Source organism: Hydra vulgaris, chromosome 14 (assembly GCF_038396675.1).
Source record: "Hydra vulgaris chromosome 14, alternate assembly HydraT2T_AEP".
In the NCBI taxonomy this organism is placed as follows: domain Eukaryota; kingdom Metazoa; phylum Cnidaria; class Hydrozoa; order Anthoathecata; family Hydridae; genus Hydra; species Hydra vulgaris.
In genome coordinates, this window is record NC_088933.1 from 39,497,536 (window position 1) to 39,515,452 (window position 17,917).

The window sequence follows — 17,917 nt, forward strand, 5'->3', positions numbered from 1 at the left end:
TAGTTGCTACAGGCACACATTTGAAGTCATACAGGTCAGATAAGATGTCTTAATTAAAAAAAATAGACTAAAGTAAATTTTGATGGAAATTCTATTTTACTACTAGATAACATGTAATCTGAAATAAATATTTATTAATCAATAATATTTTATTATTTAATAACAATAATAAAACAAAATTAATTTTTGTCACATTTAAGGGTTGTAAAACCCTAAATTAAAAATAAAAAGTAAACTCAAAAACATCCTAATATGCATATCTCCACAAGATTATTTATCAATCAGTTAAGGCATATTCCCTAATAATATACGATAATATGATTAATAAATACAAAAGGGTTTTTAATGAATGAATTATATATATATATAATTCTAAGTATATAATATTTCCTGAAAATGCATTGCTAAAAAAATAGTAACATTTAAAAAAATAAAACAAGGAACCTTATACTTTTCTTCCTTGCATTTTATAACAAATTAAATTTATATGATACTTTATATTTTTATTTTAATATTATTGATAATAATAATTGGTAATAGTTAATAATAGTTGTAAAAAAATAATAAAATAATTTTTTAAATATATTGTAATTTTTCTTAGCTGAAGCAAATATAATCTAATCATTATGTCATATAAAATAACTGTATCAGATGCAACAAAAGATGGCGATATTGTTAAGTTTACTGTTCAAAGCAAATTTTTGGTAAGTTAAGTAATATTTACCTTTCTAAGTTAAATAATATTACCTTTAAAAAAGGAAGCAACAGTTATAAATAAAGCTTTTTTTTAAAAATTGGAAATAAGAAATTAAAAAAAAAATCATTCACACCGTAATAATGTATATATATATATATATATATATATATATATATATATATATATATATATATATATATATATATATATATAGAGAGAGAGAGAGAGAGAGAGAGAGAGAGAGAGAGAGAGAGAGAGAGAGAGAGAGAGAGAGAGAGAGAGAGGGAGAGAGAGAGAGAGAGAGAGAGAGAGAGAGAGAGAGAGACGAGAGAGAGAGGGAGAGAGAGAGAGAGAGGGAGACGAGAGAGAGAGAGAGGGAGACGAGAGAGAGGAGAGAGAGAGAGAGAGAGAGTTTTTTGAATGTTAAAATGTTTTTTAACAAAAAAAACAATGTATTTTTTATATGATGATTGCAAAATGCATGAAACTTTTTGTAGTAAAAATTATGTAGTTATTTTTATTAATCTTGTCAAAAAAACAATTATATATATATATATATATTATACATATATATATATATATATATATATATATATATATATATATATATATATATATATATATATATATATATATATATATATATATATATATATATATATATATATATACTATATGTCTGTGTGTGTGTGAAAAGCACTAATAGGTTTTAACAAGTTCAGTTTATTTTTGGTCGGATGTTATACTTGAATAAAAATTTATATATTTCAATAAAATAATGAAAAACTTTTGCAATTTTCATATAACTTATGTTATATGAAATGTTATGTTTTTACATTTAAAAGCATTTACATTAAACTATTACGTTTTTACATTTAAAGTTTTGAATAACGATGCTTAGTTAAAGCATATTTAAATTTTAAATTTGTGTATCCTTTTTGCACTCTTACTTTAAAAACATGTGATTCAATTTTTTAGAAAAAACGATAAAAAATAGATGAAGAATATAATTAAAGTACTGCTTGCTAAACTATTTCAAGGGTAGAAACCATCCCTTACAAAAATCAACAATAAAAAATCATTAAAAACTATAAGACGACTTTAAAACAAGTATATTCTCCAGTAGGGTAAAATGAGATAGGGCTATTTTTTTAAAGTTTATGCATCAATTTACAGACCTTGTTAAGAGGCATTTTACGTACAATATTGGTGATTTTACCTACTTTAACCGGTTGCATTACGCCAAAGACATGTTAAATTTCCAATTAAAAAAAGTCCTTTTTTCAATTGGAATATTTAAACAGTCTTTTGAAATAGTTAATGCAAAAAACATTAAGTAGTAGTTAATTGTTGTAAAAAACATTTTCGCTGCAATTTTAAAATATGTACATACTTTTTATAATATTATTTATAATATATATATACTTTTTTTGATAAAAAAAACCAGATAGTTTAATAGATTTTATTCTAATTTCCATTTAAAAAAAATTGTTATTTAATTTATTTTGTTACATTTAAATTAGTTTATTATTAAATATTAATAAATTTAGATTTATTTTATTAAATTCAATTAAAATTCTTTTAAACTTTTTTTACTTTTAAAATTTCTAAACTATGTTAAAGAAAAGAAATGTTTTTTTATTATATTTGAATATAAGTTACTTTTTTATGTTTTTTTTTAATCAATTATTTTGTTTATTTATTAATAGCTGTAAATCAATAATTTTTTTTATCCCTTTGCAAAAGTGCTAATATACAAAAGTGCTTAATGCATATGACTGTATATATTTGCATTGCCGGATAAACCATAATCAAGCCTATAGGTAAAATTATTTTAGAGAATTTTTTTGGTAAACTTTATATATCAAACTTATGAAAAGATTTTAGGTTTGAAATTGCTTTTTAACTAAAAAAAATAGAAATTCATCCACAGGCAATTGACCCCTCATAAAAAAAGCAACAAACTAAATTGTAAGAAAGCAAACATAAGATGATAATATTGTGTTATGAATGTTTTAAGAAATAAATAGGAAATATAAGTTTTTTAAAAAACAGAAAAATTTTTATTTTCAAGCAGCAATTAAATTTTATTGATAATTTTTTTACAACTATTGTTTAATTTAAAGGTATTAAGAATGACTTATTGTAATGTTTTAAATTAAGTTATTTATGATGCAATGCCTTTAAAAATGTAACTGACATATTTTACCTTTTAATGATATAAATATGTATATTGAGTAAAGTTACATTTAGTTGTGTTACGCATTTCCGTTTTGCAACAAAATCTCATAACAAAGCCTAAATTTTTAAAAGATTTAGTATATAGATTTAATTAATAAACAATATCAAAGTTAACATGGCCATCTTAAAAAAGCGTTTTTTTAGGGTGCAACTTCAACTTCAAATTTTTCATATGAAATGTCATAAAAAAAATTTTAAGTTCAAAAAAACTCTTATTATATTTTTAGCTTAAAGTAAATAAATAAAATAAAGAAAATAATTTTATATTATTTATTTAAGTTATATTATATTATATAAAATTAAATATGGAATTTGTATTTGCATATTTAATTTTATATAAAATTAAATATGCAAATACGAATTTCTGGTGCAATCCTTTATGTACTAAAACAGTAAATCAATAAAGTTCTTGTTGAACCTGAAAAAATTTTGTATTTGATTATTTCTAAAATTATCATCTCATTCATCAAGTTATTTTACAAGTTGCAATAGCAGAAAGAAAAATATTTTTTGCATGAACTATCATGAAAACTTCAAAAAGTAAGATACAAATTTAAACTTTAAACTTTGGATATTGTTAATGTTATGGTGATAATGTTGTATATGTAAAATTTTAAATATAATAATGATGTATGTTTGACATGTTGATTGTTAAATATACAAATTACTATATATATCAACCTTTAGAATTAGGAAAAATGAGTTTGGCAATAAATTGCCGACCTCAAACTGTTAGAGAGCTGCAAAAAAAATTTTTGTCAAAGGGTTAACTATAAAACATAAAAACGAGATTGGCAATTTTTTGCCCGCCTCAAACACTTTTAAGTTGGCAGTTAGGTTGGCACCTAATTTATTAATTTACCAAATACTGACCCTAATTACGAGGGTTAAAATATGCAATAGTGTTGTAGTGGTTTTAATGCAGTAGTGGTAAAATGGTAAAGCACTAGATAAAAAGTTGTAACCACATTATAAAAAAATAAAGTAAAAAAACAAAAATCAAAAAAGTAGCCTCCTTAACTGTAGTGGCCACCTCAGCCTTTGGGAGGTAAATTAGTTTTTCAGTAATCAAATTTTACAAAAATGTTATAAAGTTTGGCGCAGCTAGGCACCAGGCCTTGCTATGCTGACTATGTTTGATATATATCGAATGTATGAAGTGTATAATATTTGCCAGAGGAATACACCACATACTCTGAATGCTTTTTTTAGCACACCTAATTTCCAGTTTGCTTTTACTGTTGCTGCATCTACTTTTGATCTTAATCTCAAATCATCAAATACAAAAATACCAAGATCATACTTGTTTGTGGTATATTTTAATGGATGACGAAGTCCAACTTGGCCTTAAATTCTGTAATTATGTGTTGATATAGTTTTTTTGCAACCAACATGCATAACCTTCCACTTATCAAGATTAAAAAACATGCTCCAATTTCTAGACCATTCAACAGCAAGCGTTTATTACTATATTGCAAGTTGTTTTTAGTTCAGATGAGTTTCCAATAAGAGTAGTTGCAAACATTTTGCCAAATGGGTTTGTTGCATTTATGGCAGTATTTTTTTGAGCTTTAACTTCTGCTTTCAAGTTTTCTATCTCAATTCTTTGGTCATATATCGTGTTTTTCATACCTATTATTCTATCTCTTATGTTTGAAATGACAAAGTGCAAAAGCACATCCGGCTGACCATTTTTTGAAGCTTTTTGATAACCTTCAGTCACTGATAGTTGCTCAAATTTGCTGTCATTAATCACTGGCTGCGTGTCAGTTGAGATATTTGCTTTAGATGCTTCCATTTTATTAGCACAACAAAACTTGACTTGTCAAGTCTTGATTGTCATGGAGGGCTACCACCCTTAATAACAATGGATTACCTCCTGGTCGTGAATTATTTATTATAATTAGTTAACTTATTAACACAAATACTTTGTTTTTAAATAGTGATAATAACTAACGTAATTGTCATTTAAACTTTTGTAACAAAATTTTTTACATAATCATTTAAACTTTTAAGTGGGGTTTATAACATTAATTATTTCTTTTATCTTATCATTCAAAAAAAACCTTCAACTTTTATATTAAAGCATAATAAAAAGTTGCTTTATATAAAATTTGCTTTATATAACAATATATAATAATAAGTTGCTTTATATAAAAACTAACATACAAAAATTGCGCTGCGTAATGCTTGAAAAAAGGTAATTGCTAACTATGATAATAGCTATATATATATATATATATGTATATATATATATATATATATATATATTTTTTAAATGACGACATCTTGTATGAGAGTTAAATAAATTAAATTCTTTTATTTTTCTAAGAAATTTTCGCTACATTATTGATACTACCATCTTCAGCTTTAATTACAAATTATATAAATATATATAAATATATATATATATATATATATATATATATATATATATATATATATATATATATATATATATATATATATATTTATATATATATAATAATGAATATGATTGATTTGTAAATGTATCATAATAATATTTTTATAATGCTCTTCCATAATAGTCTTAATATGTTTCAAGTTACATGCAAAAAAATTGCTAAAAAAATTATTCTTGTAATTTCTTAGGTTCCTATCAAATCAAGTTTTCTGAATAAAATTATTTCCTTGGTTTTAAATTGTGGTCATAAAAAATGGGACAAGTAAAATCACTGTCAAAATACAAAAATGCATTTTGATACTTTTATTAATCTTTAATAAACTTTTTTCGTTAAATTAAGTAAAACTCTGTTGCTACAACTGTTAAGATTATCAACTTGTTTTTCCTGTGTCAACTTTGTTGAGATTAAATTTTTTTTTTGTAAGTCTTTTACACTGATACTTAGAAGATAGAACTTCAAAATTGCGATAAGTTTTAAAATTGAAATAAGTTTAAATTCTTTTTCTTATATTTTTAAACCACAATCAGGCAAATAATGTGAGTTTTTTTGAACTTAATTTTAAAGAGTCTTTAAAAATTTGATTCAAGTCCCACTTACACTAAGTGTAAGTACATTTTTCCAATATAGCTATGATAACTCCATAATTGTCTAGTTTTTTTTTGTTTTTGTTCAAATTATTTAATAATACATAATGATTCATTGATGATATTGACCTTCTTATTATATTTTTATAATTATATATAATTTTTTGATTTTGGTTTTGACCTTTTTATAATTTTTTGGAATAAAAATTTTGTTCATCTTTTAATTTTTGCTTATTATTTAGAATAATGAAGAATCTCTAGAAACTGACACCGGAAAAATTGTGTTTCGTCAATATGAGGACTTTGTATATTTGTTGCATTTACTGACAACAAAAAACAATGTTGCTGGAGTTGTTGTAAGTTATTTAATTGTTACTTTTTTTATTTATTTATACATCTTTATAAAGTATAAATTAGTGATAAATTCCCAAAAGAGGTTTTTGGAGTGGTTTTTTATTTTCAGGATTTTTGTGTGCAAATTTTTTATAAAGCTGTTGTTTTTGTTAAATGAGTGTTGATGCATTTGTTGCCGTTCATTTTTTGATTTTTTTTTTGTTTGGTTAAATGTCGTGTTGGGTCTCAGATTTTGCAAGATTACAGAAAAAAATATAATTCAAAAATATTTTCAAAATAATAATCGTTTTATAAAAAAAATATAAAAAAAGTATTATTATAAAAAAATATTGTTAAGGTGCTCTTTATTTTTTTGGAAACAAAGCATAAGTTAAAGAGCAATGAAAAGGTTAACAAAAGACTCATAAAGTTGTATATTGTATTAGTCAGGAAAGTATGAAAATGGTAGAGAGTTCCGACCAAATAAAGTGCAGGGAATAAAACTAGACAAATACAATTTTTAAAGCATGTAGAGACATACAATAAAAGATGTGGCTTTGCTGAATGATGAGTCAAATAAGAATAAGTTTTGGATAATGGAACTAGAGATGATAGCTCCTTTGAGCAGTGACCATGATAGTATTTGTAGAAAAGAAAAAGAGGTGTAACCTTATGATAATAGGATAGTGGCTCAAGCTTGGCATATAAAGCAGGTCCAACTACATTTACAATGTATTTTTGGACCTTGTCTAGAAGAAAAAGAGCATCATTAGAGGGTCATTCCATATGAAATCATCCAGACCATGACACCCTTACGTTTCAGAATTTGTTCATTTTTACCTCACTTGCAGTCCATATTAAAAAAATAATAACTGCGAAAATTTTAATTAAAAAAGATATTGTCTGTTGAAATAGTGCTGACTCATCATTTAAGTGATTATCTGAAGCAACTACAATAAAATAATTTTAAATGCAGTTACTTTTTTTTTGTAACCAACTGCTTATATTCTCCAAATCTAAATCAGATATGTTGTATGTACGACCTGATATTGTTGTGGGTGTAGAAATTAGGCATATAACTTCAGAATTGAGCACCCAACACTTGTCATTTTTCATTGGCCAAAAGAAGTTTTTACTTGTTCCATGTGGATGCATGAATCTGACTTTTATATCAACGTCACATCTTCAGCAATTCCTACCCACCAAAATCTGTCATAAAAACATGCAATATAATCTCTTTTTTTTTATGTTTAATGAAATCTCCCATTATGTTTGCTTGTTCAAATGATATCAAATGTTTCAGTGTGTTTATCAATACTTGTTTTTTTATAACTTATAGTGTTTGAGGCAATTGGAATAAAGTGATGATACATCCTTGTCCCAGGAACTGTTCTTCCACCTAAATATCTTTTTTCTAATTGAACTCTTGTTTGGTCGATTTCATCTTTTGAAAATAATTTGAAACAAATTCCATTTATCTTGGCTTTACAAAAGGTGTACATTAAATTGACATCTAAAATCTGCCCAGTAGTTATTTGTTTTAGACTTTCTTGACATACTACTCTTTTAACAGTCCCACCAATACCATCACAGGGGGATTTACCATAACTGGTAGCAAAAAATACCCATTCAGCACTTAAATCAAAGTCTTTACCGTGATGATAAAGATTGATAAAGTTTTTAAAATTTTTAAATTGTGCTGCACAACCATTGGAAAAGTATTTCACACTTGATACATCAGGTAAATTTTCTTTGATATATCTAGTTATATCTTCCTGAGTCTTGTAAATAAATCCTGTGTCATGATCAACATCTTCTGAAAGGTAACAAAAAGATTAATGTTTGAGAAGTTTTTCCTCTATAAAATAAAGTGCAATTGTAAAGAGTGAACATTGACTTTTGCTCCAGTGATAACTTTGAACCTCATCCTGAACAACATATTGATAGTTTTCAGCAAAATCTCCTAAAATTAAGCATTCGTTTTGGTTAAGATTTTCTTTACAGTTTTTCAAGTATCTACTTTGTGTTTTTGTAATATACGAATGAGTGGTAAGGTTGTCAGTGCTGTCACATAATAAATCATTAAATTCATGTAGTGGCAATGACTGTGAAAGTAGTGTTGTACGATTGGTACTCTGCCATTGCTTAAATACTACATCTTCTTCATGCTCATGGTCCATAAACTCCTGCACTAAAAAACTTTTTAACACTTCAATACCAGGGCATTGGTTACATCGATGCAACATACATTCTGCATTTTCAAGGGAGCAAACAATCAATGTTATAAAGATTTCATATCATAACTTTTATTCCACCTAATGGCATCTATGAGAAATTTTGTATTTTGGTGATGTATATATACATATACATTGTGAGTACCTGACGCATTAGTTGTAATGCACCATTTAGATTTAAGCGTACAAAACTTTGACAAACTGGCTTTGATGTTAGGGTAGTTTTTTTTAAACGCAACATGTAATTCATTAAGATTGAGTAGCAATAATCTTTTTTGAACATGTTGGTTTTTCTTAACACTTATGAAATCTTTTTTTCCTGACATCATTCTTAAAAATTCATCACTTTGATAAAAGTTAATCACTAAATTAACTGTTTCTGGTGAAAGTGGGTTTCCATTTTTTTTTTCGGGCAATGATAGAATTCCATGCTCATTTTTAACTTTTCTTGCAATTCAAACAAGATACTCAGAAACTTTAAAGTAGCTTGATATCTTTGTACATGATTTTAGTGCGAGTGTTAACATTTGCACTTTATGGCGATAAGAGTCAGTCTCTGAAATTTTTTTATTTATTTCATACATTAAAATATTTTAATCATAGTCATTGTTAATGTTGTAGTTTGAAATTGGGCTTTTTATTTCTGTTGTTAAAGAAGTTTCTTTAATATTATATGCTAATGAGAGCATTTTTGCAACTCTTTCAATAGTGTTCTCAAACTTTTGTTTTGCTGCAGGCAATTTGCTGTGTTTTGGAAGACTTTTTAGTTTGACTGGTGAAATTCCAAGCAATTCTATAGTAGTAATTAGCTTAATTTTTTTCTCACTTTTTGATTCCCATTCTTCTTGTGAATTTAAATCTTCATCAGTTTCTACTGCTTTTTTGTAACATTTACTGCAGAATTTCCAACCTGGGGTTACATTAACATTATTTTCTTGCAAAGAGTTTGCCATGTCTAGGGAAATCTTTATATTACCTAAGAAACAAATTTAGTTTTAAGTTGTTTAAATAACTAAAAATGAAAAAATTGTTATAAATAATAAGTTCTATTTCTTTTAATTTTCATATCAATTCTGTTGTAATTAATGTTAGATTACCTTTTATAGCAATTTTTTTACTTTTCTTGTGTGTTCCAAAAGGATTGCAACACTTTGTAATTTTTCTCTCAAAATATTTTCCATAGAATTGCTTTCTTCTCTCAAAATATTCCTATAGAACTACTCATGATAACAACATATAATTCTTATTGAACAATATTTTTCCCTAAAATTTGCTCGCCATATTATTTCTTCTTGTTTTTCACTAGGAAGATCTTTGAATTGAACAAAACCTTGTTTTCTAGAAAATCCAGTTTTGTGGCAATGAATGTTAAGACTTCTTCCAATGTCAAATTTCTCCATATTGAATATGTTTATTATTTATACAATTACCTGCCAAAAAAATATAAAAACAATAAAATTACATTCTTTAAGAAAATACAAACAAGTAAAACCTTTAAAAAGAACAGAACAAAACTTATGCTTGTTTTTGATATAATAGGATTTGATAGAATAGGATTTGATATGATAGAATTTGATATGAGCATTCACCCATTTGAAATAATGAAAATAAAATGTTTCTCAAACTTAAACTAATAAAAATATATGTTAATAATTTTTATTTTAATCATTTACTGTTATTAATTCATTTAATGTAAAAAAAAAAAAAAAAATCCAGGGGGGTTTAGGGGGTGGGGCAAAATTAGTCAGAGTCCCCTTGGCCCTTCCTTGGCATATGAATATAAATGTCATAAAGTAGTCACTAAATAACAGTATTTGGTGTTTTATTCAAATAAATGTTTTAAAAAATATTTCAATTGCTTTTGTTACAAAACTTAAATTTTTCTAAATAGATACCATTTTTAAATGCAAATTTTGATAAAGTATTAGTGAGTCAATCGATGAATCTAATTTTTTTTCATTAAACCTAAGATGAAATAATGATATACAATTAAACTTTTTACTCTGGATTTTAGGCCATATTCTTCATTTTACCTTCAAAATTCATTAATTTACAAGTCAATAATTTTGAACAAAATTTGATAAACGAGGCATTTCCTGAGACAATCAAGTCTTGAGGTTGCTATTTTTGGATTCCTCGAGTAAAAATCTATTGGGGTAACAAATTTTGGGAAATTTGTTACCCCAATAGATTATGAAGATACTATATATCAAAGTTGCTTTGTAGTTGCTTCAGATAATCACTAAAATGATGAGTCAGCATTATTTCAACTGACGATATCTCTGCAACCCATCTGTATTTTTAACTAAAATTTTCGCAGTTATTATTTTTTTAATATGGTCTGCAAGTGAGGTAAAAATGAACAAATTCTGAGAGGTAAGGGTGTTATAAATATTTTTTTTTGGATGATTTCATATGGATTTACCCTAAAAGAACCTGCTTAAATATGACAACAGGATCATTCCATATCAAATCACCTAATGGTTCCCAGGGTACCACCTCAAATTTGCTTTGAATTTTAACCACTCACAGTATTTATGGTAATAATACCAACCTCAAAACTTCTGCTTGATGAAATTGGTCAAACCGTTCAAAAGTTATGATTGACTTAATATTGACCAAAATTAGGAAAGTTTAAAAGGATCCCCTAGTGCCGAGACAAGTTGTGTTCATATCATAGATAAACATTATAAAATAAGTTAAAAGTTAATTTAAAATAGTTTAGTTAAAATAAGTTAAGATAAAAAACCTTCCAAAACAAATTATTAAATAATTTATTAACAAAAAAACTTTTAGATTTATAATACCGCTTTGTTTCTGGCAAAGGAAAGTTCCGGCTCTTTGACTATTTTTATTTTTAAAGTCTGAACAATGCGCTTATATGTGACGTCGATACAAAAAGTTTCTTTTAAAAAAATTAAATCAAGTTGAACTTGCAGGGTTAAGTAAGTTTCCGCTGTAGCGGTTAAGCAAAAATATGAGATTCAAGTTTTGATATCAATTTTATATATATATATATATATATATATATATATATATATATATATATATATATATATATATATATATATATATATATATATATATATATGTGTGTATATCTGAAAAGTATATATCAGCTTATTTTAAAAACGGTTTCTTGAAATAAAAATATAAATTATTATCAACATAAGTTAAAAATATATATAAGATCATTTTTAAAACAGTTTCCTTAGTTTGTTAAAAAAATATAAAGATTTTTAAATCTTTTAAAATTTAACCATGTTCGATTATATTGTATGTTATGTTGGATTATATTATGTTGTATATAAAAAAATTGATTACTTATTTTCTAAGAAAATATTCATCTTGTCTATTTTAAAGTTCGCTTCGCCTAAATTGCTATTTTTATTATGCTAGTTTATTTAACTCAAATACTTGACGATACGTTGAACAAAAAACGAAAACATGCTGCAGCGAATGCTTTATATAACCACTGCAGACTAAATATGAAGGGGAAAACCCAATCAAATTGTGTAAAACTGAACTGAGTTTAAAAAACTTTGCGATAAGCAAAAACATAGTTATTGAAACCAGATGTTTTTTTAATGGAAAAAACTAAGAAGATTTGAGAACCTAAAATTAGGCTCTCAACCGGAAGTATAATGGCAAAACAACAAATGCTTTTGTTAATATCTCATTCAATAATTTGTTTTGTAAAGTTTAATTAACTTTTAACTTATTTTTTAAAGTTTATCTATAATATGAACACTACTTGTCTCAGCACTTAGGGATCCCTTTAAGTACCTGGAGCTTTATTTGATTTTTGACAGAGCATAACTTTGTAAATGAAAAAAGGTGATCACCTGAAATTTTGTATTTTAATAGTTTTTAACCCAAATAATCCAATTTTGTAGGTGTTTTTGATTGGGTTTGAGGAATTAATGAGTTATTGTACCCTAAAGTTGATATAAAACGCAATAGTAGGAAAAATTTTGAAAACTTTTATGTGCTACAGTTTAATATCTTTAGACAAACAGTATCAATTTTTTTCTACTTTTGTGTACTTAGAGCAACCACTTGTGGAAAAAATTAAAATTATTTGTTTAAAGTTAGTTTAACACTTGCAGCTGCCTATTAAAATATCATTTTTTTTGAAAAATATAATTAGTTATATAAACTTTGCAGGCATAGAAAATAGCGTAAACAGTTAAAATAAATTATAAAACTTTTTCCTGGCAAGGTTCTATGTATAGACAATCACAAAAATAGATTTAAAGACCTATACTCTACCTTATGACTTAATTTTAGCATTATAAGTGCAATGCTTTTTTAGTTTAAAAGGATACCTCATAGCGAAAGTTATATTATGTTTCAAAAAAATAAAAATAAAAAACAAAAATGCTGAAAGAAGAAGTGTATATACACATGAAACACAAGTACACTAATTTCTTTATCTTTGAATTACATAACTCATAATACTGTCATAATCATAATTGGAAATTTTGTAGTCACAAGCATTTCTACCCTTAATGGATGGAATACTTATTTGATATATTACTTTGTCAAATCAAACCCAACACTGAATTGATTGTGCATCATTAGTCCATTTTAAATTTAATTTGTTTTTATGCATGAATTTTACATTAACATCTTGGTTTTCATTACAAATCTCAAGCACAAGCATTAACATCTTTGTACCCTTCATCATTGTAAAAACATGCAATGTATTTACCAAGATGAAAGTTTAGAGGATCTTTTTTTGCCAAGTTAATATTCAGGGCTCGAATTAAGCGTATCGCGATCGCGAATCGCGATTACTTTTCGCACCTTCGCGATTAGTTTTTTCTTAAAATTTTTTTTTTTGCAATCGTTCTTTTTTTCGTGATTATTCTTTTTTTATTTTAGAAGATTGATACTCTATTCGCGAATACTTAGTGTTCTTATACAGTATAAAACTGCAGTGACTTCTGTAATGATAATTTTTTTTTTAAAGCGGAGCATAAAGTAAAAGAAAGAAAAATAAAAGATTTAGAAAATCAATTAGCAAAAATGTTCAAATGCAGGAAAAAGACCGATTGTTTAAGGAAGGAAAAATTTATAAAAACAAATGATTAAATACCTATTCGAATCAAGAGTGCAAGCTAATTATTGCAAATATTGCCATATGTATGGAAGGTCGTTTTCAATCTCTCCAAAAACCACCATTGTTTATACATTTGGTAGCTTTACTTGACTTTTATAACTGGCCATTAAATGTGAATGATGGAACTTTTGGCGATAAAGCTATCGGTGAAGTTGTTGAACATTTTTCTGAATTTTTAATTGGTGTAGGATGTGATTTGAATAATATACTTCATGAGTGGATCATTTTAAAAGCATACATGTCTCCCATCATAAGTAACAATCAAAATGAGTATTATTTGAAAATTTGGGAAATTGTTTTTTCCAAATCAAATTTGGTCAAAGAATGCCGAAATATTCTTGATATTTTTGAACTATTTTTAATTTGTCCTTTTACAAATGTGAAAGTAGAGCGAATGTTTTCATGTATAAATCGCGTAAAAAATGACTGGAGAAGTTGTCTTAGACGAGATCTCTTAGAATTTCTACTTCGGATAAGTGAAGAAGGTCCTGAGATTGACAAATTTGAACCTGATACTGCTATGGATGAATGGTATAATGATAAAGTTAGACGATTGTCAGCAAGTTTTCATCATTATCCGGAAAAAAGAAATAGAAGTCAGGAAAAACAGACATTGATCTAGCGACAGTTACAATATCGGATTTGGAAGAAAGTGAAAACGAGGAAGAAAATTGTGACAACTTTTAATTTTATTTTAGCGCATTGTAACCCCTTAAAATTAAAATATTAAATAATAACTTGTAATGGCGTATGATTTTTTGCTTAGTAAAAATAATTTTTTGTTAGTAAAAATCCTGAAAAATTCTAAGCATTAAACTAGTGAAATGATTACAAAACGATCAAAATATTTACGATTACGATCTAATACTTTTTCTATTAGCAATCAAAAAAAGTATTAGATCATAAAAGATTCTATTATTTAGACACATTTTTTTCTTTCGCTTTATTTTAATACAGCCGTTTGATTTAATGCAATATAATAATAGTAATAATGTAAATTATAACTAAAGCTACTTTACAACCGCTGAACGTAAATGTTATGACATCTTATGCAAAAATGAGACTTATTATATATGTTATATATTTTTATACTATAAATGTTTTTTTCAGCCCGTGTAAACAGTTCATTTGTTGTGAGAATCTGGTTTATAGAGATGGAGAATTGAATCCGGAGTAAGAAAGTGTCAGGCTCAATAAAGAGATGCAACCTTAGCACATGCTAATTTTGCAACGGATTTGATATATGGTTTCCAAGAAAGATCAGAAGTAAGAGTTAATCCTAGAAGATGAAGGGTAGATGACTCATCGAGTACATTACCGTTCATAAATATAGGAAGTTCTAAATTATTGCGATAACGATTGGCTGAAAAAAAATTGAGTTTTATCTGAGTTAAAGTTCACCAGCCACTGTGAGCCCCATGCTGTGGCAGAAGTGAGATCCTTTTCAAGCTCAAATGCCCCCTGCAAGCAATCAGAAAGTGTTGGTTTCTTATCATGACAAGAATAAATGGAAGTATTATCAGCGAAAAATGCCACCTTAGATATCAGAATATCTGGAAGATATTTAATATAAATTAAATAGAGTATAGGGCTAGGGATTGAACTTTGATGAACCCCTGAAGATCCAGAATAAGAAGAGGAGTGCTGTGCATTGAGGACAACTTTTATACTACGATTGGAAAGGAAGGGTTCAATAATCTTAAAGATGTTACCAGATACACCATAAGAAGAAAGCTTATGGAGAAGACCAGCATGCCAACCTTTATCAAAAGCTTTAGAAATATCAAGAGCAATGGCCTTAATGTCTCCATATTAATCTAATGCACGATAAAATCTATCGGTTATTACTGTTAACAAATCAGCTGTAGAATGAGAAGATCGAAGTCCATATTGATGATCAGAAAGTAAGTTATTAGATTCAAGATGAGAGATTAAGTGTTTGTTAATTAAAGATTCAAAAACCTTGCTTATGATAGGAAGAAGACTAATGGGACAGTATTTAGACAAATCAGAATGCTCTACAAAATTTTTGAAAATAAGGATAACAGATGCCACTTTTCAGCAGGCTAGAAAACAAGACTCCGATAAGCACTTGTTGAATAGTTTTGAAAGTATAGACGACAGCTCCAGAGAACACTTCTGCAAGACTACAACAGGTATGTTGTCCGGGCCACAAGATGTAGAAGAGTCTAAGCAGGAAATTACTTTAGATACAGAAGCTGGAGTGATACAAATGTCAAAACAAAGTCTGAACCATACAAGAGAGGTGGAATTACAGATTTGCCCTTATTATTGATACTATTAAAGATTCTCCAGGAGTCATGAGAGCCTAATTTTTGTGATCAAATACAAGATTTCATGACCTGAGAATAGTGCGCTTTGGCGTTAGACAAAACCTTTTTACCATGGTTTCTAGCAGTAATAAACAGGCGTCTGTTTTCTGGAGAATTGTTTTGCTGATAGATATGAAAGTTGATAGATATGTTTTGATTAGCAATTGCAGCAGCACAATGTGAGGAAAATCATGGGGAAGAGTAAGGCTTGACCTGGAATTGTTGATTGGGAATAAAAGGTTCAATGCCGGCCTGAATCCACGAAGTTATGTAAGAAGCACATTTGTCAACAGGACAAAGACAAAAGATTTCTACCCAAGGGCTATCGCGAAGAAAATCATGGAAAGAGTCCCAGTCAGCTTTAAGGTAGTTGTAGAGGTACGATGATAGGGTTATTCAGATGATGAAGAAGAATGAGATAATAATTTTAGAAAGATCAAACCGTTATCAGAAGCACCTAAGGGTGAATGTGGAGAAACTGAGCACTGACTAGGATCAGAAACAAGACATAAGTCGAGTAGAAAAGATAAATGATTTGGGTTGTCTGTAAAGCAAGTTGGAAAGTTGACTACTTGAGTTAGGGATTGAGCAAGGCAAAAGTTGTGGGCTTTAATGTCTGCAGTGTCACTGACACTAGAGCCAAGCCATTCAGTGTGATGAGCATTAAAGTCACCAACAACAATGGTATTGGCTGATGGATAAAGAGAGAGGGATTGGTCAATTTGATCAGAAATAACATCAAAGAGAGTGAAGTCTTGAGCTGAAGGAGAACGATATAGAACAAAGAGAAAGGCGATAGAGCAAAGTGGTGCTAAACGAAAGCACGTAAAAGAATAGTCTGTGGATTCAAACCTAGTTTCACGACAAATGGGTGAATTCTTACAAATGTAAATGTCCGGGCCAAGCATGTGACTATTGGAATCTTTACAAATTAAAGGAAGATAACCATCAACACTAAGATCACAAGATAAGACATTTGAACTCAAATTAGTCTCACAAAGAGCAAGTAGGTCTGGTGAACTTTGCAAAAGATAAGACTCAACAGAAGAAAAGTTACTTCGACAACCACAAATATTAGTAAATGATAGGTTTAGAGAAATTGGTGATGATGATGGTTTTTTGTGTTTTATAGTTTTTGGTACTTTATTCATTTTTAAATTTGTTAAAGAACTTGATTTAAAGCATAGATAGTACTCAGTAAACTGTTTAATAGCCCAAGCAATTGCCTCATTACTATTAATGAACCCTAAGCTGTAACAAAGGGCTCCAAATATGGCCTTATGTAATGCACACCAAAACGTACAAACAGGGACATCCATGCGCAACATGGCACTGTTTATACTTTGATATTTTTTAACTGTTGATGGAATCAGCCTCTCTGAGATCTACCACAGAGTTTGGGAAACTTGACTGCCAGCCGGCCTCAGAACCATAAAGCTGAGTTTTAGAGCTGTACCCTCATTAGGAGATAATAGAATGAGTTGCCTAGTCATAAAAACAGAGACACAAGCAAAAACCATGCATAGAGTCAAGAAGATTCAGCATTCAACATCCTGCGCCAGCCTAATAGATGCCAGCCTAAAAGATGGTCCGAAATTGTACAATAGCATTCACATTTGAGTTGATTTTTTTCATCTTTGTACTAAATAACAAATGGATGTAAGGTAGCTTGATCGGCTTGCCAGTAAAACCCTTAAGCAGCATCTTGCACAAGAAAACTATAGTTCTCTGCAAAATCCATAAGAATAAGACAAGTGTGTTGATCCAATGTTCTTTTTGCCTCTGATAAGTAGGAGGATTGTGCTTCTTTGATAGAGTAGTGTTGACAAAGGTCATACAAAGTTTCACTTAGAGTTTCAATAAACTCAATAATGCTTGTTTGTGAACAATAATGCTTGACTGTGAAAAAGCAGTTTGGTCAGTTGACACCCATTGTTTTTATGT

At 27.8% G+C, this 17,917-nt stretch overlaps 1 protein-coding gene across 1 annotated transcript in view; it reads left to right on the forward strand.

The window, feature by feature from the left end:
• Positions 1 to 583: 583 nt before the first annotated feature.
• Positions 584 to 17,917, forward strand: part of LOC136090440 (sorting nexin-5-like) — a 70,840-nt gene continuing 53,506 nt past the window's right edge. The window contains exons 1-2 of the mRNA XM_065817095.1: positions 584 to 704; positions 6,191 to 6,304. Coding sequence (XP_065673167.1) covers positions 627 to 704; positions 6,191 to 6,304 — 192 coding nt within the window. The 5' untranslated portion in view covers positions 584 to 626. The remainder of the gene's footprint in view (positions 705 to 6,190; positions 6,305 to 17,917) is intronic.